This window comes from Phasianus colchicus, chromosome 2 (assembly GCF_987193195.1).
Source record: "Phasianus colchicus chromosome 2, bPhaCol1.hap1.1, whole genome shotgun sequence".
In the NCBI taxonomy this organism is placed as follows: domain Eukaryota; kingdom Metazoa; phylum Chordata; class Aves; order Galliformes; family Phasianidae; genus Phasianus; species Phasianus colchicus.
In genome coordinates this window covers 51,735,536-51,761,834 of record NC_143437.1, presented here as the reverse complement: position 1 = coordinate 51,761,834, position 26,299 = coordinate 51,735,536, and the positions used below count along the sequence as shown (strand labels likewise).

The 26,299-nt window shown below is 38.0% G+C and overlaps 1 protein-coding gene across 7 annotated transcripts in view; it reads right to left on the bottom strand.

Annotated features, from left to right (window-relative positions):
• The window catches only part of TULP4 (TUB like protein 4), a 142,720-nt gene that overhangs the window by 21,455 nt on the left and 94,966 nt on the right, over window positions 1–26,299 (bottom strand). For all 7 annotated transcript variants that reach the window (XM_031611555.2, XM_090135667.1, XM_090135665.1 and 4 more), the window contains 5 exons: window positions 18,555–18,735; window positions 15,996–16,130; window positions 12,049–12,215; window positions 2,215–2,439; window positions 381–615 (listed from right to left, as the gene is read on the bottom strand). In XM_031611555.2, the coding sequence (XP_031467415.1) occupies window positions 381–615; window positions 2,215–2,439; window positions 12,049–12,215; window positions 15,996–16,130; window positions 18,555–18,735 (943 nt within the window). The remainder of the gene's footprint in view (window positions 1–380; window positions 616–2,214; window positions 2,440–12,048; window positions 12,216–15,995; window positions 16,131–18,554; window positions 18,736–26,299) is intronic.

The following is a 26,299-nucleotide window of genomic DNA, read 5'->3' as shown; positions in this document are numbered from 1 at the left end:
GTAGATGAGATAAAAGCATAAAGACATAATTAACTGTTCTTCACCGTGCCTAGCCCAAGTTTCCAGTGGTCTGAACTCAAGTGTACATGATTCAGAGGGCTGAATCACATTCAAGTGACTTCAAAATTGAGACTAAAGAATATTTTCTGCTAATTACCAATCTATTCTCTTCTACTCAAAATATAACAAGTTCTCTTTGACAGTATGATATAATTTGAGAGGCTTGAGCCCAGATCATGCTAAAAACTCTTCCCCAGCAGAAAAAAAGGAAAAAAACAGATACCAGTTTCCATATTTCTTATACAGATTTTAACTGTTGAACTTTTAATATCTAAAGTCTTTCTAAATCATTTTTATGTAGAACTACAGTTCACTTTTACCTGCTTTTCCATCTGTTTTAGGATCCATAATGACAAACTCTGGCCTCAACTTGCTGATACGACGTCCTTTCAGGATGGGCACCAATCCCCCAAGATATTCCAAGTACAGAGTATAACACGGACCACCAACCTCTGGGTCATCTTCTGTCCGCTTCATCGTGCAATGAAGACGTTCATTGCCAGCTGTTGGATAGCTGACAAAATCTCTCATATTGTTTGGGTCTGGGATAGGAGGCTTAATGAAACAAAGAAGAGAAAGTTTCCCATAGGTTATTCTTTTTTCTTAGGGGGGATGATTTAATCTTGACACGACTAACTGAACTCGAATCCAACTCTAACTTGGCAGGTCACTTTACTCTGTGGGTTATGCATGAGCGACACGCAAAACAGTGGGGCTGTTTATTGCTTAGTTATGCTTAAAACAGCTTAAAACTGAGAAACTAAAAGTAATCATATCAAAGAGGAAGGCTGGACTGTAGATAACAAACCTGAATTCAAATTCCAGCTCTATCAATCACAAACTTGATAACAAATTTTAACTTGGGTAACACAATCAAGTCAAAGCTTCAGAGTTCTATCTTGTCTTTTGCTGTCCTCAAAAGTGAACTTGGCCATTCATGTTCCCATTCCTCATTAGTACTGGTGCATTCTATGACACTATGCTATTATGTTGTCAGCTCTGGAAAGAGCTTGTACCTCTTCTATCATCCCACTCACTTCCGAACGCACGACCCATCTCTGATGAGGGTCTATTTGCATGCTGTGTAGAGAAATATGAGTCTGAAACTCAAGGTGGGTTATTTTGCCCTGCTTGCCAGCAGGCTGCATTAATCCAGAAGAGCACAGTCCAAAAGCAGTTAGACTGCTTTTGTCTACAACAATATAGCCTGTACAACACAAATAACACTAACGTGTGTTTCTTTACCACTAGTCTACTGAATGCTCTGGAGATCAAGGAGCCATGGTTACAGCGAGGCATTTATTCTTCTCTGGCAAGTGAAATGTTTCACAGTCACACAAATTGCCCTGATTAGGAGTACACAAATGGAACTGTATTGAATCATTACATTACAGGCATAATTTGCTCTCATTTAAGCTGGGCCAACTCGACAGATTTCAAATTAGTTATTCTAGAGTTATACTGTTATAATGACGACCCAAAACTTGTTTGAGAAAATGCTGTTATGCATGCACAAAAAATACATAACATGAAAACATTTGGATGTAGGACATGTACTAGCTAATGCTCTAGTTTACAGGCTGTGACAGAGTTCTGAAATCCTAAGATGTACCTGAGAGCAAAAATATGAAAAAATAAGACTGAGCAGCTCTGCTTGTGGTACAGGAAAAGATATAATATCTGCTTTATTTTTTCATAGCACTGTTGGAGTAGTAAGGTTAGAAGAACTCACGGTCAGTAGAGATATTTGGGCAGACACACATCTTAAATATACCTTTCCTGGCAATTTAAGGAGTCATGTAACAAGCAGAGAGGTAACAGTTTTACCACTGTGAATGTCTCCTGAAACCATGACACAATTTCTTCTGCAGTCTTCCTGAGCTAACAGCATATTGTACCTTGGAATGTCCTTGGAAAAGCCATCCATGCACAATAGTACAGATCAGTGTGTGTAAGCCCTCTTTTGACATTTCAGTAGGCACCACACTAATCACTGACCTTGACGTCCTTGAACAGGAGTGACCCTTATTCGTGCTTTTTTATCATAATTATGTAGGGTCAGGATTTTACCCATTGTCACTTAGGAGCAGCAGGGGGAAGAAAATCAAGCAACCCCTTTCTCTTTCATGCGCACACATGCTGCTTTTCTTTTACCTTGATTGTTGGTATGAAGGCAGTGGTGAGGTATGAACAGAGCCGAGGGGGAAGGGTGAGTTTGCTGATATCCTTGTCATCCCGCAGACAGCTAGCAATGGTCTGCTGGCACAGAAGCTGCAGGCTGGAGACCCTGTGCTCTACTCTGACAACATATAGAGCAGGCCCAGAAGCCATCAGCAGGCGTGAATCCCTGTGACCCCAGCAGATGGAGATGATGGGACGCTGCATGGGGAGGAAAAGGGCACAACTTGAGAAGATCACACACCTTCACCCAAACAATTGCACAGTGAGTGATCATCTGAACACAGCATCAATTAAGTTACCCTAAGTCTTCTAGAAACTTAGAAAAGCATGCTATTGCCCACAAAAAGGGAGAAAAACATGGACACCTGAAATTATTGATACCCACAGTTGATACACATGCAGTTCTTTTTACTCGCAAAACTTTAAGCTCTTCACACAAGGAATTGTCTATCAAATTCATCTATGAGATGAAAAAAATGAGACACTATAAGGATATATGACTTAAAAGTCACACACTGCTAAAAAGCAGGATCTTTTGAGGCACCATCCATGTTACTTTTTCAGTCATCTAATCAACCTTCATCCACTGTTAATGGATCCCATTTTACAACCGAAATTCAGACTACATGTCCAGAGACAGCTACTAAACTAGTGGACAAGATTCACTTGGCTTTCTTGTCTTGCACTCCTTCTTTTGTTGCATTATGTCTTTTTTGAACTACTACCCGAGGAAATGAGCTGTAAAAGATCATCATGACCTTTTTGTCTCCTGTTTGTCTATACTCAGAAACATCCAAGTTCGTGACAGTACACAGCCAAAAGAGTCAGAGGTGACTGGCCCTAAATGTCAGAATTCGGAGCAGCGTAACAAAAAATCACTCAAACCCTCCTTTGCACATTATTCCATGCTGCATGAATATTGAGTTCACATGATAATAGCAAGCTGTGTACAGATTTAGAACAAATTAAAAAAGGATTTCATCGCACGTGTTAAGTATCTGCCTGACTAAAAACTGAATGGAGTGGATGCTTTTACAAATATCAGCTCTTAGGAACTATGCCTGTTAAGGTAGAAGTAAACTTGTTCTCCAGGATGCAAGACAATCCTTATGGGTAAAACTGTCCCACAAACATCTATGAGCTCTTTCCCAGACAGTTCCTTGTGCTTGCTTTCTAAACTTTCAGGCCAAAATCCATCTTTTTTTATGCAAAGCACTGCTGTGTCTTGACATCTTACAGCACTATCACTGTTATTTTGGCCCTTTGTGAGGGTAAGCTGCAGCCAGCAGTCATCTCTTGTTTCATGTGCTACAAACATCTTTGTTTGCACATATACACACACTCTAAGGAATCTTCATCCCATAGCTGTTATCTTTGTACAAAAAAATCAGCCTAGGGTAAGGAAAACACTCCTAATCCATACGGCGTACTGTACAGAAGACTGTAATCAGTGAATTGAAAAAGGCTCACTCCTTCCTGTGAAGGGCTTCCTTCTTTTCACAATTTTCAAATTTAAGTTAACATATTCTTAAAGTAAGAACTGTATTTCCCTTAAGGTCAGGATCTCTTTGGAATATCATAATCTGAACGAGAATTAACTATATAGAAGATAAAGGTCAGGGCACACTCAGCAGTAATCTTTATCTGCTCCTGTCTGGTAATATGGTACCCACATATATGGGTTAGATTAGCCCAGAAGATACTAATCTAGTTTGGGAGCAAAAAGTTTTCCCTTTATTTACCAATTCCAAAAGCTTGAAGATGAGAAACTAGGGGAAGATGCTTCTCAGTGAATGATATAAAGCAAAATGCAGTTGCACAGCATGACATCAGTGCCTATCATCAAGATAAAAGGCTGGTGGCAGATTTTTTTTTCAGAGAAAAGATCTCTCCTGCTATGTAATCTTACCTTAGATTTAAATTTCAGTGAAAATATTGGTTTTAAAAGCAGAAGAGGCAACACCACAAACACTTCTCTAGATGCACAAACCTCCAGGCTGACTGATATGTAAATGGAAGCAACAATATGTGAATATTATGATTTTAACAGTAATTGCTAAAGGCATTTTGTAGAGAACTTCAAAAGAACTCAGAATTCCTTTGTGTACCATCGATAATTATTACAGAGCTTGTCATAACCGTAACCTGTGGGACAGACTTGGATTTGATGAGTTATCACATAAAATATCTCTATTAATGGGTATTTTCGTTATTTGAGGGTAAGTTCAGCCCTCGTACTGTTTAATAACGATGAGACAATTCATGCTGTTTGTAAAACGTGATTGAAAAGGCACTGATAAAAGTTAGGCATCTGCTACATCTGAAGTATGACAGTCTGAGGAAGGTACTAGGAGAAGTGACCCTGATTTCCCCCAAGAACTGCATTTCAGCATGGGCAGAACTATCTACCTGATAGTTATTGCATGATCTAAACCACATCTGTCTGGTCGTGTTGGATCAATTAAAGCTTACCTATAAATAAGGTGAGGGAATAAACAAATGTGTGACTTTGCACAAAAATATATATTTCTTGCACAGAGTTTCACAGCAGAAGAGATTATAAAGTCTACTATCCCAGCTATCATAATTCAATACATCACACCTGGACAGCCCTCTGCTCATCCAGTTATTTGAGTCAAATGAAACTATTTCTTCCCTCAGATTAGTGTAGAGCACAGAGAGGAGCAGGGATGCAGATAGCACCAGCGCAAGAACCTTTGTAATCTTAAATGCATTCCCAAAGAAGAGATTTTTCAGTAGCTTTGAAATGTTGGGTGGGGCCTTTGGCAATTAAGCACCGTGGAGCTAAGGATGAGCAGAAAGCCAGATGCCAAAAGGGACTGCTTCACAGCATGATCTCATCTGTTTCCCAGCAGGCAACCATAACTCAGCCATTTTCTAACTTTTGTAGGCTTGATCCCATTAGTTAGGCATTTTTAGCATATATTTATGTAAACAATACGTACAAATAGGTGTACATTTAAATGCACATATACACATAATACCTACAAGGGATGAACTGCTTGCATCATGACATTTGTACTTTTTCTTTGTATATTTAGTCTCCCATACACCTCATGTTTTACTCTTAACATTCTCAGTCTTGGCAAATAGCACTTACACAATATTGCTTTGCATTTGCTTACTGATTCACCAGGCATGCTTTGCTTCCATTTTCTATGGAATGCTCAGACCCCCAGTATCCCTCAAGTCTAATATCTAGCAACACTTCATTTATGCGGAAGCTCTAGGATTTCAGATGAGGTTCATGGAAAATTGAGCATGATTAAATGCCTGGGGAAATAAGAAGATCACCCAAATGCCAGATCCGACCTGACCTTTAAATGTACTGCTCCAATAATATTTCTCAATAACGAGGCTTCCCACTCTTTCCCTTGAAGGACAGAGACATGAATCAATTATCACTGCAATTATTAGCTGGCTACAGCATTCCCTTCAAACACTGCTGAGGAAAAGCAACTGATCTGCAGTGTTCAATGCAGAAGTATTGTTCCTTATGAAGCACCTGCTTATTTCCATTATTTCAGTAAACAAGGAAGCAAAAGGTGTTGATAAAGATATTGCAAACTCCAGCAAAGTGGAATTTTATGTTCCACGTTTGCACACATGTTCATTTCTTCTAGGAACAGGGAAATGCAGCTAGACATATAACTTATACTGATAATTTCTAATCTCCCTTTGCATATAAATCAGGTGGTGAAAGATCTTAGCACGAAGTACAAAGGCCTGAGTGAGTTCCTGATTTAGATGCAAACATGTAAAAAAAAACAACAAAAGAACAACAAAAACCCTGAACTTTTACACAGACGTCAAAGAAACTCAGCTTTGTATATTAGAAATAATGACGAACAAAAAATATAATGTTTTATCAGGAGAAATATTGTCTGAAAACACATCCCAAAAACCGGTCAACAAGTTCTATTGTCATTCTTTTCAAAGTGGGTTTGAAAATCTCTCTTACAGGAAAAAACACAATTTATAAACTTTTCATCACTCGTATAAAGTTCAGTCAAGGAGAACACCATGCAAGCTGCTCCTTGTTGCATTTCTTGAGTTCAGACATTCTAAGGTCAGGGGACTTTAGGACCCTTGACTACTGGAAGTCCCACTGGTAATGAGATGAACAAAGGCAGATATTTCAAGGCAGAAGATCCAAGAAAAGGGGATTTTCTCAGGAGAAGAAACCAAAATGCAGAACTGTATCCAGTCAATGGGACATACAAGTAGAAACTCTAGCCTACACTGCCTGCTTTCTCTCACTGTAAAGTGCTATTGTGGAGATACACATTTTGTCTTTCCCTCTGCTTTTTCTCAGAGAAATCAGAAGGTACATTGGCTACAGCGCCCATCTGGCTCTCCTGAATTTTGTGTACACGTCTCCGTACTGCTCTAGAGTTCAGGGATAACTACTGGAAACAGTGCAACTACTTCATTCTTTTGTTCCTATGTTTACAATGGGAATAATACTAACTACTAAGAGAATTGATGATGATAAAAGCAGTAAATTCCACGACCTCACCAAAAACTGTATTACTTATATGATTTTTCAGGCAGCAAACTCTTATTTGATTTGCAAACGTTTCTTATATCCTCTGTTTTTACAGTGATTTTTTTGTTTTTGTTTAGATTTCAGTACAAATGTGAGATTCCATCTTCGCAGAATGAGGTTGTTCTCAGCCAAATATAGTCAGACAGAACCCATTTTGCAGTCCTGATCACAATCCATTTGTGCAGCAGTCAGAGATGATCTCATGGCCTATTTGTAAAACATTAAGGTCCTTACTGAAATCCCAAAGGATGTTAGGCCAGCTAGTTCTGAGCTCCTCTCTTGTTTATCTTTCTGTAACAAAGTAAATTCTCCAAAATTTTGGTGCCGTCCAATGTCAACTAAACAAGACTCATTTCAGGTGATTGAAAACAAAAGGCAATGTTAATTTGGAAGCAGTAAACCTGAACACTATATGTGAAATTAATGCAGACAAAGTAAGCAAGGTTAGCTCAGCTGGGAAACATAAAAGGCAGCCTCTTCCTCTCACAGTCCTTTTGATCTGAATTTAACCTAAAATTGTACCTCTTTTCTCAGGCCTTAGTAAAATGAATTCTACACAATTACCAGATTTCTGCAGAAGCACACAGTCTTCCATCTAACGGTTGAAGTTTCCAGCAAAGAAGCAGCCTGTGAAACGTCTCCAGGGCTTCTGCTGATAGAAGTGCGGTTAAAGCAAGCAGGTTTTCTCAAAGACACCTGGAGACCTCTCCCATAAAAATGCAGACTATGGTATACTGCTTTGAGTTAGGGTCTAAAAGTATCTCACTAAGAAAAATGTGACTACACTTTTTCTGCAACTGACCTTCTTGCCCATACATACAGCAGCTGATTAGAAGACATGCTGGGCTCAACCTGCTCTCATCTTCTTCATTGCAATCTTCACGTAATCTGTTCATACAGCAATTACGTAACGAGATAAATTATAATCTAACCTAAATTTTCTTTAGGATTATAAATTTGAGATGAGATCAGTACCAGGGTTTCTAGATCCATGCTCTTATTCCCCTGGATATATGAGAAAGAAAATTATAAAAAGCAAAGGAATCAAAACAGAAGTAACAAATTTGAACCAACAAATGGGATAACTTCATGGGTCTGGTGAAGTTGGTAGACAGCCTTTTTTGAAGTGGGCCTGCAGGAGACACCCGTGTTTAAAGTCCAAAGACAGATGAAGACAGAAAGCAGCTTTATCCACTCAGAAGTAAGCTTTCTGACAGCAGGTATTGTTAGCTGATACAATAAAAAACCCTGTCTGCTCTTCAGATGAGAAATTCGGAAGTGACAGAATTCAGTTGCAGCATTTCCCATAAACGACTTTAGCAAAACTGCAAAACAGCCCTGAATGAGGCCACTTACTGTTAGTACTATACTTGCTTAGTGCCAGGGGAAGGTTATGAGGTTTTAATAAATAACGTAAGAAACAAACATTCTTCTGATTAAAAAATTATAACCAGCAGGGCAGTCTGCAGTTTTAATCAATGTTTTAAGTGCTGGGAAAGCAAGGCCATGAAAAAACTGTCAGCTAGAAGAACTGGGCACAGTTTTAGTTCATCAGATTAATATTTGTGTACATGAGAGCGAGAACAGTAGTTACTAAGACTAACAGAAATTGATAATGTGTTTGTATCAAATCAATAATCAATACTTTCTGGCGTATGAACTCAGTTTTGATAAAACTGCTTCCAATAACATTAAAGTCTGGTGTAACTTCCTGAAGGGACTTAAGATTTTTTCTTTGCACTACATTCTGCAAACATATATTGCAAATACATATTGCAAATATATTGCAGAATGTCAGGCTGAAGTCCCAGCACAGAGAGCTCTATCATTCTGTTTATGAATATTATTTTTCATACAAAGCTACAGTGTTCATTTGGATACTTCTAAACAAGCATGATTTTCCTACCTAGGGCTTTACAGTCAGCAAACTAGGTTTATGTACCATAAAATCCTACACTGAAGGTGCTTAGGAGAGTTAATCAAATGCTATGGAGGATGGCAAAAACATATTAAGGCTGGAGGAGAAAGTGGCATACAAAACACCTTGAAGGGAACCATGACAACCAGCCATCATCAGGATCAGCAAACTGCAGTACTCAAATTTGTTTTACATTAGAGTTTGAAGTGCCTTTGTGTTAGGTAATGTTCCAGACAAGTTACATTTAAATCCCAAATCAGTTTTAGACTGAGTTTTACTGTGTTTTACAATTTATAATTTCTTGTTTCCTTAATACTCTTCCAAGATACACAGCACAAACAAAGACAGTTGAGTACATTTTACTGGTAACAATTTCAGCCATCTGCTTTATCAAAGAGCTGGGACAGAGGGCGACACAGAAACTCAGTTTGGCAGCAGCAATCCACTACTTCCTATGTTCATTGTTGTTTTACTTCTTATTACCCTTAAATTTGGAAAAAATGCTCATTTAGAATAAATACGCTCTTCCAGTCATACATTTGCTTGCTTTGGAATAAACAGTTTTAGTACCAGAAGAGTTTGAGATGTGCAGATTCTTTTCTTCTATTTATTTTCAGTAACCAGCGATGAATTTTATGAAATACCACTACTAGGCTGATTGCCATTTGACATAAAATTAATGAATTTGCTCTGATGAATTTGTCATCAGACAAATTACTGGGACCTAACTCACTAGCATATCTGCATATAAATCCTTAGAGCAGATGCATGGAATAACAAGTTACTAGTGATATTTTTGCAACAACAGTTTTTATCTGGTTTTGCTAGTAAACCAAATACTTTGCAATGCTCTAGAGTACCTGGTACTCAGCTAGTAGCACTGTTAGACCACCAATCAATTACACAAAACACCTTGAAGTCCATATGAGCAGATACAGGTGTCTTTCTGAAATATCTCCTCACTTCCTCCTGCAGCTGAGTTAAGTACGAACTTAAGTGCAATAAATAAAGAGAATAAACACTGACAAATGACAGGAAAGGAGTGGCTCTACTTCTAGGCAAGCTTATGCATGCAAGTTTTTAATTAACATAAATATATCAGTTGGAATATTATTTTTAGCACAGTTTCTCAAGGAAACAAGCATGATTGTTGTATTAATGACTGGTTTCCATCTCTCTGTCTTTCAGTTCTATCCTTGTTCTGAAGCTGTTGGCTCCCCATCAGAAGCCAATAAAGAGGGGGAAATCTCCATGATATTAAAAACTGCAACTTCAGTGAAAATTAGCAGCTGGAAAGAACAGAGAGGTTTGGGTTAATTATTTTCACTATGAAAAGTACTAGGGTATGAACTTAGCAATAACCCACTCTGTATGACCTGTCCATTTGTTCAATGAGCATTCATGGGGAAGGGCACTATGAATGGTGTTCCCCACAGGCCAATACAAGAGCCTGTCCTGTTTGGTATCTTCACTGATGATCTGGATGAGGGGATTGAATGCAGACAACACCAAACTGGGGGGAAGCATCGATCTTCCTAAGGGTAGGAAGTCATACAGAGGGATCTGGAGAGACTGGATCAATGGCCTGAGGCCAATGGGATGAAGTACAAGACCAAGGAAATATTTCTTTTCCAAAAGAGTGTCAATGCACTCTTTTGCCCAGGAAAGTGGTGGAATGAAGGTATTTAAGGAAAGGGTACATGTAATACTTAGGGACATGGTTTAGTAGGCAATATTGGTGCTAGGCGGATAGGTGGACTAGATGATCTTAGAGATCTTTTCCAACCTTACTGATCCTATGATCCTGTTATTTAATAGGCAAAATAACTACTGCTCACATCAGCCACAATACATGCTCATTTTCCCCCCAAGTGACTAAGCAGAGAAGGAAGGAGAAGAGACAAATGTATAAAAGGAAGTTGAAGGGATGTAGGAAAAACTAGAGGAAATGAAAGCATGGAGGTAAGAGAGAATTTGTAGTTGCTGGGAACAAAGTGGGGAGACAGCAGCAAGCCTGTAAGATATACATCTCAAGGCAATCTGTCCCAACCCATTCTACTGCTCAAACAACTTGATTTCACCGCCTGACACCTGTTTTGTACTGGTTCCACAGGTAACATGGACACACTGTATTCTGGAACTGAGTAACAGAATAAACTTTTTAACCTGGCCTGGGAGTAAGTATCACTGGTATAATGTTTTCTCCAGAAGTGATCCACTGTGAATATGGGTGCGCTATTTTGCTTGAAAAACTATGTTTAAGATAATAAAACTGTGTACATATAAGTCCTTTAAATATCTAAATCAACATTAGGCATCTCTGCACTTATTTAGGGTGGCTTCAAAAAACATCATTTCAGATGTTACAAAACTAAGAATTCTATATGAATTTGAGTGCTAAAACTAGTAAGCACGGGTTAATGCTAAACATAAGTAAACACAAAAACTCAGCAGCCAGTTTACTATGTCATCCTTTTGCATCCATCTCAGCTCATGGTACTGAAAAAAACCCAATAATAGATGGTATGATCATTGATTATATGTAAACAATATTTTCTGCCACTTTTCAATTTCAAAGTTGTTATAAATTAATTAAGTTTCACTAGTAACAGTCAGAAATCAGAATGGAATCACCTCTATTCTACAGAAAATGAGATGAACTATAGAGTGACTTTCAGCTATGTTCTGAAAGAACAGTGAACAGTTATAATCAGTTGTGCTCCTGAGCAGCATGCAGTCCATGTGTTGCCTTTTGACAGTCAAGTAACATGACCAAAGTTACAATGGAAGTCTGTACAGAAAGCGGAAACAGAAATAAGACATCCTGATTCTTCCTTGTCTGTCTGATGCCATAACAAGTAAAATATTGCAACAGACCAACTGATCATACATTAGAAAATTATAGCAGTAACAAGAGTGTATAATCTCGATACTGGACTTGAACTATATTACACCAGTTCTTGACTCTGCTACAACATCAAGCAAGTTATCTATTTTTTTGTCCTCACTCACTTATCTGAGAAATAACAGAAATTTCCTTTTCAGTCTTGTCCACTTGTGGACTAATGGTTTTAGGAAAAAAAACATTTCTCATTTTATACTTGCACAAGACCTAGCACAGTGGGCCTTAGAATCTGTACTCTTGGATGTTTACTGTAATACAAATAACAACTATGGAGCATTTTTATAATATTGTATTTTGGAATGCAGTAGGACATTTTACAATCCTTTTCATATGACAAGTCTAAACCAAAAAGCCAATGTATGAAAAGTATGCCAGAAAAGCTTTAAAAACTGACTTAAACAATATCTCTCCTACCTGCACAGGTGTCTCCAGAGTGTAGATATGTTCCCCGCGCACGTTGTAGAACTTGACAAGCGCGCTTTTCAACAGAGAACCATTGCCAAGTTCAACGAGCTGACACTGCTTCTCCATCCCTGCTACTGCAAGTAGGTCTCCTTGCGTACACCACTGGACCACCACATCTGAAATTGCAGATAGTTTGCAATAACCACTTATTAGAAACAACAGGAATCATTTTCCAGAAGCGCCCCCAGTGATCTGAGAATCTAAATTATACTCTTGGAGGTTACATAAGTATTTAAAACCCTAAATCTTTTCATCAACATAGCAGCTAATACGTTGTAAATGCACTTTTGAGAATGCTGCTTCCTTTTTATTTTGTAAACTGCAACAAAATGTGCAAGACCTCACTAATCAATCTATTCCTGTGGTAATTGTAGAATGTAAGTTAGTGGTTGTTCCCAGGTATGTAACTGTAAGAATTTAGTAGTGATATTAAAACTAGTGAGGAAGATGTGTATAGCTTTGTGGTAAATAAGTGGAATCAATTTAATGCCCAGAAAAATAACCTCACAGAGTAGCAAAGACTATTTGTCTAGAGAGGTCTACAGTGCAAAAAAGCAGCATGTTTAGCAATGCCTCACATTCTCACTGGCTGTAAATGAAACTTTCAGTATAACTCAAAATCTGTAACATCAAGCATGAAAGACTTTTGAGTTTTTCTCCATAAATACATATGGCCTCCATGTCACACATCTTCTTTCGACTTGACTTCTGAAAATTTAATCCTCAGTCTAGCAGGAATTTGCCAGAAGCACACAGGAATTGCTTAGTCTCTCATACATGTGGATATGAATATACATATCAGTTACTTCTACAGGCACCTCACAATGAGGAACACCCACAGTTTAATTTGAAGATGCTAATTTCAAAATTGTTATATCTTCCAGCTCTTTGTCACACCAAAACAGTATTTTGTGCTCCTGCTTGTGTTTCAGAGGCAAATTTGCATGTACAAGGAATATTGAGCTAGTCTTTAAACCTTTTTACTCTTAAACCGGAGGTGAAAGGCAGCTATTTTGTGCTGAGACAAAGTGATGGTAAAGACAAAACTTTTGTGCTCAGGGATGCTCAATCTGCCAAGAACCTTTTGAAGACATCTGTGGGCGAGAAGCTGTCTTCAAATGAAGAAGCAGGAGAGAAATGAGAGTTGGCAAGAAGGATCTCAAAATTGTTTCAAGTTGTCAACTTGTCATTTTCAGGGACTTTTATGTGCAATTTAAAATGGTTTTGTATTATTTCAACTTTCTGGTATTCCTCATGGGAATTATGCTTCTCATATATCAGAGGCAAGGCACATGTTTCTCAAGATAATTTCCTCACAGCTAGGCACTGTATGCCTCTTTTTTTTTCTGTTGGTCCTCAGCCCTCTAAGTAATCTACAATGGGATTTAATTAATCTTTTTCAGAGAGTCTGATGATGGGTGTTTTAGAAATCAGTGAGGCAGGCAGTTCAACTCCATTTGTGTTAACTGGATTAACTACACAGATACCGAATCAACAATCTCCTTCTGATAAATGTCTCCAAGCAAAACCTGAGTTGATCCCTACACCTAGAGGAAGAGGAGTAACTACTGTGTCCAGCAGTTTTCTCTCTCAGTCAAAACTCCTAGAGCAGAGCTGTTGCAAAGGCAGTGAAGAGCTGGATGTCATTCACAGCATCCCCTGGGAACAGTATGGCTTCACAGTATGACACACCACCAATGGGGTCTTCAAAGACTACTGAAACAACATGAAATAGCTCAGTTGAGAAATATGTCTCGGTGCAAGCTCAGAGATTAGAAATCAGATGGAGGATTCATGCAGTGCAATGGTCTGCAAGTGAATCAGTGGATCACAGTCATCCCTCATGGCAGGCATGTTTACAAGCCTTTAACAGAGAGCACTCTAAACGTGCAACAGGTCTGCAGGTAGCTGTTGCAGCTAACTAGCATATCTTGCAGATGTAGTTCAGTAGTTCTGTAAGGATCAGCGCACTGAGAACCACTGAGTTAAAAAGCATGAAAGAAAGAAAATACACAGCTGAACAGTTCAAGAGATCCACTAGACCAAACAAAACTTCCCAGAGTGTTTAAGCTGCATGAACAGAAGAACTCGCATCTGGGTAACCAAACTCTCATCAAACAGCAGAAGTTTTTCTACATCAATTTAATGTGAATATTTCCAGTAAAATTACAACAATGCAAGCCAGTAGAACAGCAAAAATATTTTGGTATTGCATTAAAGAGTTTTATAGTTGTCTGCTTTAAAAATTTATTTAGTAGCCTACAGCAGCGTACAAAGACAATGCATCTGCTACAGAAACCACAATGCAATACTTACAGATTTCAGACAGTAACACATGAATTGACTTACACACAATACTGGAAATCATTCATTCTTAGCCGTGTTCAAAGTGGCTTCTGAGTATGGAGACCCTGTGCTGGGTGAAGTTGCATATTCTTGCACATGGTAACAACCACAAAATGACAGTTGCTTGTCAACATTTTTAATAAGAAGGTAGAGAAAATGTGTATATCCATATAACAACTAAATGTAAAATACTTTCCATAATGAAACTGTTAGCTTCAAAACAAGACAGAGATATTCCAAACACCTTTCTTTCATTCTCACATGTTGCCAATCCAGCAAGATGTTGCACATTCTTCTACTGTCAATGATAAAGTCCAGTTTACAGTCCATAAATATATTTTACTGTAACTTGCTAGAAGAAGGTGATGTAACTAAGGGATCTTTTTCCATTAGTTAAAAATCAGTGGGGAAAGAGAAAAAGGACAGACATCCTCATCAAGATGGAGCCCCACAGCACTAAACAGAGAACAAGATGGGTTTGTTTCTCCTTCTGGTTCTAGCAAGAAGCACAGACTAGACGACAACTGAAAATTACTTATCTGATCTAGTATAATTTCATAGTGATGCTGGGCACACAACCTGGTGGATATTACAAGAGCTTCTCTATATTGGTTCCAGCTTCCCAGATTTAAAGTAGCCTTTCTGGCAAAAGAAGTTTTCTGGATGATAGGATTGCCTCATGAAGCTACTTTTTGCCAGCCACATACTTCTTGGGTTGGGACAGACAGAAGCTGTCTCCAATTCTCCAATGTGATGTTATATTCCTCTGCATCACACCAAAACTACTGCAATGGTGTTAGGATAACCTTTCACCAACAATATTACACTGTTACAGAACAGCTAAGGATCTGCTCTGACAGCTAAATTTTCTCTTTTTTTGCATCTAATATAAAACTGATTTACCTGATTTGTCCGCATTCAAAATACCATACATTGCCAGCACTGAGAGCGCTGGAAAAGTCAAGGACTTTTTGGTAAGTAAGATCAATAAAGATTTCAATGTAAATAAACATTTTACATGGCATACTGATCTTACAAACATTAAAGCATATCATTTAGCAAGATGTATAGTAATAATCAGTGAAATTTTCCTTCTCAGAATAACTTGCCTCTTGGTAAATAACAATTCTAGCAAGTTTCCAAAATTTGTAAGACATGGGAAAGAGCGTTCTGGTTCTTATCTGGTTACTAAAAGCATGGGAAGAGACATTGTGAATTAAAGATGAATGCAGTGATAATGTGAGAGGGCCATTCACACAAACAAACAAACTTATTAGCACATGCAGCTGAAAAATGGCAAACAGATCAGTTTGCTCTGCAAAGCTGCCATAAAAACATGATCTAAAAAATTTAAACATTAAAAAAAAAAAAAAACAAGCATTTCTTTTCCACCAGCAGGTGTCAGTGCTGATAATGGCAATACAAGCAGCTAAGCTCTGGCTGGATAAGAGCTGGGTTAGTAGACAGACACAAAAAGGTAACCTACAGATATGTAATTAAAACACAAGTAAAACAGAGCATAGAACGGGGTGAAATATTTTCCTTTTTACCTTTCAACCCTGAGCGGATGATAGTAGGAGACAAGTCATCATAATTGTTCATTAAACTGATGTCTCCCGACGTGAAGCTGACGGTCAGTAGCGGCTTGGTGTTCTGCACCGGGACTGGATATGTAGCTGGTCCATCTGCAAGCACAAGGTTCTGGAGTGAGTGAAAAGTAAGCAACCAGAAATAATTACATCAAGGCTGAGAGGCACTGTACTTAGGCTTATTCTCATCAGGAGTGGTTCAAAATCTTGAACTACCTGCTTCCTTCTGCAATGTCAGTAAGCAAAAGCAAAGCAGATGCAGCTAGTTAATTTGTCTGCTTCTGTGAAGCCACAAATTTTTTTCCTTTCACTTTTTCACTGCAGCATATCCCAAATGATTTATGGATCTTCTGTTAAGTTACCCAAGGATGGTCTTCTACCCTTCTCTACTGTCAGCTCCCCAGAGTTGAAAGTCAGTGCTTTTGAAAGCTTCCTTGGGTCCCAAGTTGAAAAACAGCATAATAAACACTATCATCATGCTACAAGCTACTTGTTATAAATTTCCTGCTTGGGCAAGTAATGGGGACTCCTCCTGAAGTCACTAGAGACTTTGTAAGATCTTCTAGGAGAACATACTGACCTTTCACAAATTGCTGTATTTTAAATGTTAAGAGCGAGGAAGCAGCATGAAAAATTGTGTGCCATCCTGCACAACAGGATTCAACGAGCTCAAAGGTGAAGATGAGATCAAATGAATACTTTACTTTCAAAACTATTTCTATAAAGCCTCTGTTCCCCTGGGCTTATTTTTCAGCATTCATTGAAATTCACTTGTTCAAATACTTAATGACCAACACTGCCATCTGTAGCATTCACTATTTAACTCAATTTTGTTTACAAGAGGAGACAGTGCTGGATCTTGTTAAATTGTCGCTCTCAATGCATGACCAGCACATTCTTGGTCATCAAAAATGGCAAAGGCATTTAAGAGTAGTATTGCTTCCTGAACCTGCAAAAAGTCAATCAAAAAGCACTTCAGAGATTGATGTCTAATAATTAGCAGCTCTGTGTGTGTATGTAATTTGGTAAAAGAAACTCATCGAACTCGCTGTCCTTCCTACACTTCTGTGTGAGTCAAAGGCTTGTCACCTTTGAGAGGTTTATGCTGCATCTGCTCTAAAGAAAACAAATCATGTTTGGGTAATCATTAAAAGCAGACTTGTAGGCTTGTAACGAGTCCACCCACCCTGATTGACTCAGAAAAAGCTATCACATTTGGATCATTTAAGCTCTCATCTGTGTACTCTGCAATTTCACCATCCTCCAACTGGATTTCAAAGGTATTATAAAAATTCAATGTTATTCCTTGTCTTACATTAGAAGCTTGCTAGGAAATTTGAAGGTTTGTGGGTTTTTTTTCCTACTAAAGCAACAAATCTCACTCATTACCAAGAGTCAGGCGTTAAAGCCAAAACAAAACTCAGGTCAAAAGATGCTAGCATTTTTTTCAGACGATTATATTCTCTACCAGTATTTGCTAAATATATGTTTATCATACTGACATGCATATTAGTGATTCTGAAAAAGATATTTTTGGACTGAGTCCAAATGAGAGCTAAAACTGCAAGAGTCCTCAATTCAGTGGTTCATATCTGAGATGCAGATTCAGAATCATTTCTAGCTATCATGTATTTAAATCTTTATTGTGCAATCATTGTTGCCTTAATCCTTTAGTAGCTTATTTGTAGAATAATCAACAGCATTTACAAAAAGAAGTGATGACCATATCCTACCCCAGACTGTGCACACATGATAGCTGACAGGCCTTTGCTATTTATGATTTCCAGAGAATTTAAAACCAAAACACTTCATCCAAGGAGTTTTATACTTAAGGGTCATGATGGATTTCTTCCAGACTCTCACACTGGCAGTGTGCTTAGACGTACAGGAATTAGTAATTTCAGACAGCCCCAGTCACCCTCCATCTACCTCATGTAGTTGCAGGAAGTATTTTTATAACCACCCCTATACGAAATTTATTGAGCTCTTTGCGTCAGTACTATCAAGGATGGGACTATAACGATGAGTATTATCTCTGCTTCACAGGATTTCTTTAAAATTGAAGATGCTGTATCTTCTCCCATGTCTAGTACTGTTATCTTTTCAGACAAATATATATAATATAAAATATAATGCATTAACTTTTCTGACTGCCCTCTACCTACTACAGACCATGGCAATATCTCACATGTGCTTATCAGTGACATCTACTTTTTTTCACTTGGCCTCACTAAAAAAACTTTTCAGTTTTGTGCTGTTACCTCATTGTGCAAATGGAGGCAGAGCAGCACGGGCAAGATGTATCTTGTAGCATCCCATACTGGTATAGCTGGGATGTACCCACTCCCTCATAACAGAATTCTGCTCCAACCCCGATTCTACCTCAAGAGCAATACATCATCTTTGATCTTCTACCTGCTTGAAACCAAAGCCATCCTGCTGTTTCAGTACAACATGACTACTCCTTAGTGTTCACCAGTGCCAGCAAAGTTGAAAGAGAAAGACATGCAAGGAACCTACCCTGTGGTGGGGAATAGTCGTCCGAATCTGTGTCACTCTCACTGCTGTCCTCCACCAGGAAGCTGGGGTAGTTCCAGGACATACTGAGGATGCCATCTGACTCATGAAGGAGCACATGGGCCAGCATTCGTCCATGGCAGTCCATAACGATAACCTGACCATCAGCAGTGCCAAACAGAACCTGAAAATAACAAAACAGACCTCAATCCCATCAGAGGTCAGTGACTGGACCATTCTTTGAATGCATCTTTCAGATAGCTTGCTATGCTGGAAATGAATTGAAAGTAAAGCAGACAAGGGTTTAAACTGGTGCCACAACAGGACCCTGCAGCCCATCAAAGATGCACACAACAAATGAAGTCAAAACAGCAAAATCAAGTTTGTCTGGATTATCAAGAAGTCACTGGACTTTGTGTCCCTTATGTGTAGGAGTTAAAGCAGTTTCCACTAACTCAGAGTCAGCTGACATAGCAGGGGGATTGGAAGTGGATAATCATTCAGGTCCCTTCCAACCCAAGCCATTCTACGATTCTATGACATGGGAGAAAATCTTACGTCCAGTTAATATCTGTGAGAAGAGCAGTAAACAATGGGGAAGACTACATAAGACCTTCTGAAAGAGGTAGCACAGAGAACGAATGTACAAGACAATTGTCACAGTTGTTTGATTACATATCTCAAAAAAAAACCATGCATACTTGAGGGCTGATAGAGGATCAAGAAGTGAATATGGTCAGTTCCTAAAATTGGTGAGCAAGTTTCACAGTGGGATTCATTTTGTTTACTTTAGTATGAGCCATTACAGTTTATCTGAACTTGTTTTTTACCACACTAAAGTGAGTTGGCAGAAGGGCTACCACAGGTTCTACAGTATTCTTGGCTTATATAGAAACTTCTAAAATTAGCAGCAGAAATCATGCCATCGGTTATAACAGTATCAAAATGCACAGCTGACAAATATGAGATCCTCGCAGAGATTTCAAACAGCCCATGAGAAACAGAAAGCTGAATAGAAGAAGACAGGTTATTCGATTGATGAGCAGAAAGAAGGTGGGAGACTGTCTTCCAAAACTAGAGGCAAAAAGCAAAACAATCACTCACCTTGAAGAAGATTATTACAACCCAAGAGGAAGGCAATATGTTACATGCTCAGGAAGGGTAAAGAAGAGCTTCCACCCACCATTTCAAACACAAAATATATAAGGCAAGTTTTTCTTTGTGCCCTTAAACTGTAGCCAATGTGTCTGACTGCAGTCAGACTGACTGGAACATTCAATTTCTTTTTAATGAGCATTTTTTGTCTTAAGGTTTTGAGTAAGTTAAGATCCTGCATATTTGATGAATTTTAGAAAACCATCAGAAAATAAGGTTTAATAAATCCACCAAATGATAAATGCAATAGCCAAGGCTTCTGCTACTACCACATAATTCCATGCCAGGCAAATATATTTTAAAGCAAGTTAAAAGGCATTCATCAACTTGAAAGCTAGTCAGCATTTAAAAGGAAGCTAAAAGGAAGGTTAAATCTTATACTTGCCCTTCAGTCTGCTACATATTTTTGGTTTTATAATCACACTTTCATATAATGTAATTTCTCAGCTGTCATGTTAAATAACCATACAAACTGAAGGGCCAATCGCCTGTATTTTGGAAAGAAAATGTCCAAACCACAGGTTTTGTCATTTCTCTGTGAATAGGCATGTAAATGTAAGATTCTACCAATTATACCCCCAGATCAAGAATTCATCTAGCCTTGTATCTTATCTCTAACAGTGAACAAATATTTGAGGAAAAGTACAGGATGTACTGAACCAACACTTCACCTGCATACTTACACAGCTTCAGACAAAAAGTACTGCTTCTTCTTTGTTTAAAGCCTGCTGATGATTTCACTCTCTAATCTTCACTTCTTAATACTTTAAGAAATATGGGATAATTGTTCCTGCTTATTAACATTCTCAACATTGGTCACAATTTTATAGATATCTATTATTGAACCCCTTAGACATCTGAAGAATCACAGCCTACTCAGGATCTATTTCCCTCTACAGTTGTTATTCAAAGCCTCAAATTACCCTTGCTGACCCCTGCTGCAGTTACTCTACCTTTCTTCCAAGATGTGGCGACAGACTTGCAGCATTCAGACTGCACAGTTGTATCAGATATACACAGAAGTACTTCCATGGGAAGCAAATGCCATGGTTGCACTTCTTAAAGTTTCGGAAGACTGGCTTCAAAGTTCTCAGGTGCAACTAAGAGAGCTGCAACCTACTCTACGGAACCTGGTTTAACAGGGGAGTTGGACCTATGATTCTGTGACTTTCACTTCATGAACCCATGTTGACTATGCCCATATAAGAACTTCAATCTCACACTCCTTTCTTTTTAGCCCTTTCTTCTATTTTTCTGTGACTTGTACCATCCCATTTACTTTCCTGCTGTTAGTTACTTCAACTGCTTTTACAACCACAATCAGTGCAGAACCACTTTCACTAACAACTTTCATAGTTCTCTACAAAACAAACTTCTCCGAAGCCAAAACCCTACGAGCTGTCACTGCTAGCTTCTCATACTAGTTTCAACCTTCTCTATAGTGTTTTTTTTTAACAATTTCCCGAAAGTTTTATATCTGCAAAATATCTAGTTAAAGAAGTAAGACTATTTTTTCCCAAAAATATCAGTATAGCAGTTCTGTCTCCTAAAATTCTGCAGAAATATTTCATAATTGGGCAGAAAAAAATGTTAGGACTCGTTACTTGGAGTTCAGTCTAAAGCTAATTCTTTTGAGTAGCACTACCCTTAATTCATTTAAAATGACAAACTTCTATGTTAATTTCTAACTCGGACCAGAACAGCTGCATGCAGGCATCTTAATTGTTGCTCTGGGACCAAAGATAGCTCGTTAGCCACCAGGAATTACCAGAGGGTAGTCCTCATCTCTTTAGCCAGGCTACAAGTTTCAAGAAGCCGCCTAAGTTTTCAGGTTATTGTAGCAATACAACTTTTAAGATGAAAGCATTTATCAGGCTGATAGTTCTGCTGGCTGAACTCCTGCTGAAGCTGTATAAATGTCTACTGGTGTTACCATCCATAACATTAGCCAAGCTATAAATGCCATATTCAAGCTAAGTATGTCAGATGAATAAAATTCTCTTGATCTTCAGAAAAAAGGTCAAGCCACGGAGTATACCTGAAGGATCCAATGGGAAAATTAAATGGCTACATTTTAGCTGCATACACTGATATTTTTACAGATAATTGCAGACCTACAAGGTCTGACGAAATGTTGGAAAAAATATGTAAGTCATAGTGACTTGTTCAGATACAAAAGCTAAACAGCAATTAAAAAAAATCCCAAGTACTTATTTTGTGGTTCTTTAGCACTTTATCCCATTCTTCCTCTTCCTGTCTCCTCTCCTTCTGTACTGCTCATTATTTCAGTTATTATTGCATGCATTACCACTTGTAGAATTGCATTTGATGAATAATATGAGATCTGATAGCAAAACACCTTAAATCATCCATACATTTAAAGTGTGACTCAGACACAAAACGAAAATACAGTATTTCCTTACAAAACAGGTGAAATGTAATGAATCCTATACTGCAGTGAAGCTGTAGCTGATTAAAGGTTGTAGAAATGCAGAAAACAAAAGAGCTACCATTTCTAGAGCAGTCTTCAATGGTGCCCTGCTGCTTTATTCTTTGAAAGGAAAACTGTTAGAAATCATTGGGACAATTCACACACAGTTTTCTAAGCATGAGCTGAAAGCTGAGTTAAGCCCTGAAACAGAGGTGTCTGGGTTCCTCATGAAACTCATCCCTGTGTTAATTCCTACTTACAACAAATCTGAAAAACACCCTTCTATGAAATCTATGGACTTCTTAGTCTCTGTGGTAACTTATCTTGTACTTCACAAGCTAGCTTTGGTAAATAAAATGTGTTTTCATTAGTATTGAAACAATAAACCTTGAAATTATAATTTAAGATTACAATCCGCTTAAATTCCCATGATTTCAAAAAGTATTCAATTCGCAGCCTGAAATGTACAAATTCCTATAAGACACATGGTAATCAAAAGATGGGTTATTCTGCTCCCAAGTTATTTTTTCATGAAGAGATGAATATTAGAACAGATGAGTAGCTAAATAATTCAGACCATGAGGAGCAACTTGAACCTGTTCAGTGACTTTGCTGCATGTGTATCTGTTGTGCTGAACTGCTACTATTCCCATAAAGTCTGCTGAGATGCTGTAATGCATCTGGACCAGATACAGTGTTAGTATAAATGTTTTGGCAGCCCCGAAAACTACAAAGCTATATATATCAGAGTGATCAAAAATCTAGCACCCTGAATGTTCAGCTCAGGAGTCCCACTACTTCATAAGACAACTAGATAGAATTTACTAGATGTTATGCTATTTTGGAAAAAAAATTATTTTGCTTTTTAATTTGGTTTAATGTACATAAACTGAACTCATCCACAGTAAGTATGCACCTACCCCAGAAGCAAAGGGGTAGACCCCACCATCTCACAACATCTGATTATAAGCAGTAGCTGAGAAAAGTCAATAAATAATAATAATTTCTTTAAGTCAGTTCAGCTGTGTTGACTTATATCTGCAGAAAATCCAGCCACTGCTCATTTTTACATCTTAGCCTGTCCTCATTGTGTTTTGCAGAACTACAGCCATTTTGATTTTCACAGTAATAGTATAATCCAATCCCAATAATAATACATTTGATGACTCTGTGTATATATGAGGAAGAAGACAGAATTATTTTCAACCTAAGATTTGGGTTCTACAAACTGTATAGTCAATACTGCTGCAGAAGGATATTGATAAAATGTTGCTTTTGTAACTTTTGGTACTAACACTGAAGGTTTCTAATATTGCTAGTCAAAAAAAAACTCCCAGGAAATCTGGTCAATATATTTTTGAAACGTCTTCATTCTGTATCTGGGCAATGAGTGAACCTTTGGTTACAGTTCATGCTGAAGTCAGGATAGCACATTTAGATAATCTACAGATAATGCTACAAAGCTGGAAAAGGAAAATCTGCTTTACTTGTGGGGGCCCAGAATTTTTAAAACAGCCCTTTGACTTTTACAAAGCACGTACATTTGACAACCCAGGGAAGCAAAAGTACTTCACAGACTGAGCTAATTAAAAAAAAAAAAAAAAAATTGAAAATGAATCTAGCAAACTCCATCTTAGTACTATTTATTTTAAAACCAATTTTATTAATTTATTTATTTTTAATGGATAAACAGGATTTCCTTGTTAGACTTATAACTGAGAGCACTAGCCAACTGACCCAATTTGGAAAGAAGAGACCAAAAGATGCCTTACAGAAGTTCTTGATTCCTAACCATTTCAGTCCCTCTTCTCTGAGCTTTCTCTAATTCCCTTCTGTGAGACAGTGACTTACAAAAAAAAAAAAAAAAATTAAATTTAGAATCCAATGCAAGGTGCTCTAACAGCTTGTACAGAAGGCTTCGTGCTTTTTAGGCTCCAGTTCCAGGACTCGATTTTTATTTCCTCACACTATTAGGAGCCTCTTAACAGTGAAGTAGTAGTCCAAGGCAGAAATCTCATCATCATCTTGTGGCAAATAAAACCATGGATGGACTCACAAGCTATTATTATGATCAGTACTGTGCCTAAAAGTGTGTTTTATGAACATTTTCCACACGACTTGCTCCATGAACTCCAGTTTAAGGCCTCCAATTTCTCTTAGTTTTTGCCTGATTTGACCTACAATTCTTGTTTCAAACATCCACTAGGGTTGAAGTTTGAAGGGTTCCTTGTTCACCCATACCTTTTACAAACCTCGTTCTTTCAGCATTTTGTTTAACTTCATGCCTTTCTGGTTTCTCTTCTGTTCAGCCCCACCTTGTTGCCACTGTACCAACCAACACCAACACTGTCACTAACAGTTTGCCCTGTGTACCTCTGCATTTGCAGCCGCCTTGTCTGATGTTTGTCTTCCTGAAATTCCTCTTTTCAGACTTTAGACTTGTCTTTATCTGCTCCTTTAGTCTCCTCCCCCTAAAAAGTCAGCACTGAACTTCAGAAATGATGCTCTGCAGAACACTAATAAAAACAACTGGGTGCGTATGCAGTGTCAGAAGACACTGAGCACTTCAAGAAAGCTGAATCAGTTCTGTTTGCTCCAATTTAGCCATCTAACCAAACACTAGTATTCATGCTAGAAACAAACTTTACAGTCATCACCACAATGCCGCCATACTAACAGATAAATCTATTTTGCTGATTCAAGATTAACTGAATTATAAACTGATTAATATGCAAAACGATGGGTCAAACTTCTATTTGTGCAGATACGCTTAATAGCATAAGAAATATGTGGAAAATGATTGCCTTTAGGTATTTTCATTCCATAATATTAGCCTAACAATGTCTGCCAGTCTTGTGAAGGTTTAGTTAAGACATTTTGCAGTCCATTTAGTCAAAGTATTAGCATTTTGCAGTCTTTGTGTTCCTCTCGTTTATTGTTTCTCCATCAGAAAACATGAGACAATGCATCAGTAGCCTCTCAGAATACATAAAAAAATGAAAAGCTTTTTTTTCCCTTAGCGTGACATTTCTGGCTTTACTTCTTTTTACCTCAAAATGCAGAGAGAAAAAGAGAATCAGACAGAGGGAGACAGCTGCTCTCTCCTGCTGAATACTTTTTTATTTTCATTAAAAATTCAACTGCTGTAAAATGATTTCCTGAACTGATGCTAAAAGAGACATCACCACAATTCACACAAAAGCTCGGGGGGGAAAAAACCACTGGATTTCCTTTGACAGCATTTGAGTCTAAAAAAAACTGAAAAAAGTTTTCTTTTTTTTGTTTCCTTCAGAAATGAGGAATTACTCCCCTGCACATGGACAATATACCATCAGATCATCCAGCTAACTGCATATATATATATAGCATTGTAATTCCCATTTGAGACTGTTAAAACTTGCAGAAGCAATGCTGGTTTAGTTACCTACTTTCAGGCTTGCTCCTTCTCTCTCCTACAAATTTCACTGGATTTAGATAACTATTAGAGAGCCCCAAATGAGAAGACAAAGTAAATACACTGGTGACAAATCTTTGTAATATAGTTTGAAATTCTAAAACCTGGGGATTCAAACTGTATTGGATTTGTTTCACTCTAAAACAGTACAACATAGCTGAAGGAGTATAAATGAGATAAAACTGCCCTTCATTTCAGGAGTCACAAATACAAGTAGTTTCAAAAGCGGGATGTCAGAGTATACAGCTGCTGTGGACATGGGAGGATGGAAGCAATTGTGCAGGTGAAGATAATGTTATTTGAAAGCATTCTGACAAATTACAGACAGAATGATTACTATATTCCTCTCTAATTATATCCACACTAATCCTGACTTGCATATTTCCTGACACGTTTCTACGTTCTTTCTTGACTTGATACACTTTTTAGAAAGCATCCTATAACAATCAGATTTCTTCAGTGAAACAAGCAGACCTTCAGTACAATGGTTATGACATTAGCAATATGCCTCAGTTTATTCCTGACATGGAAAAGAACTGCTGTTTTTTTTTTTTGTTTTTTTTTTTTAACTCTCAAACTGCTTTCAAATAGTATGGGAAATGAACCAAAACCAGCAGCTGGAACATCTTCTCCACAACATCTTCTGTAGCTTTTAACGTGGACAGGACTCCAAATCTGGACCACTGAGCTCCCACACAAGAAATATCT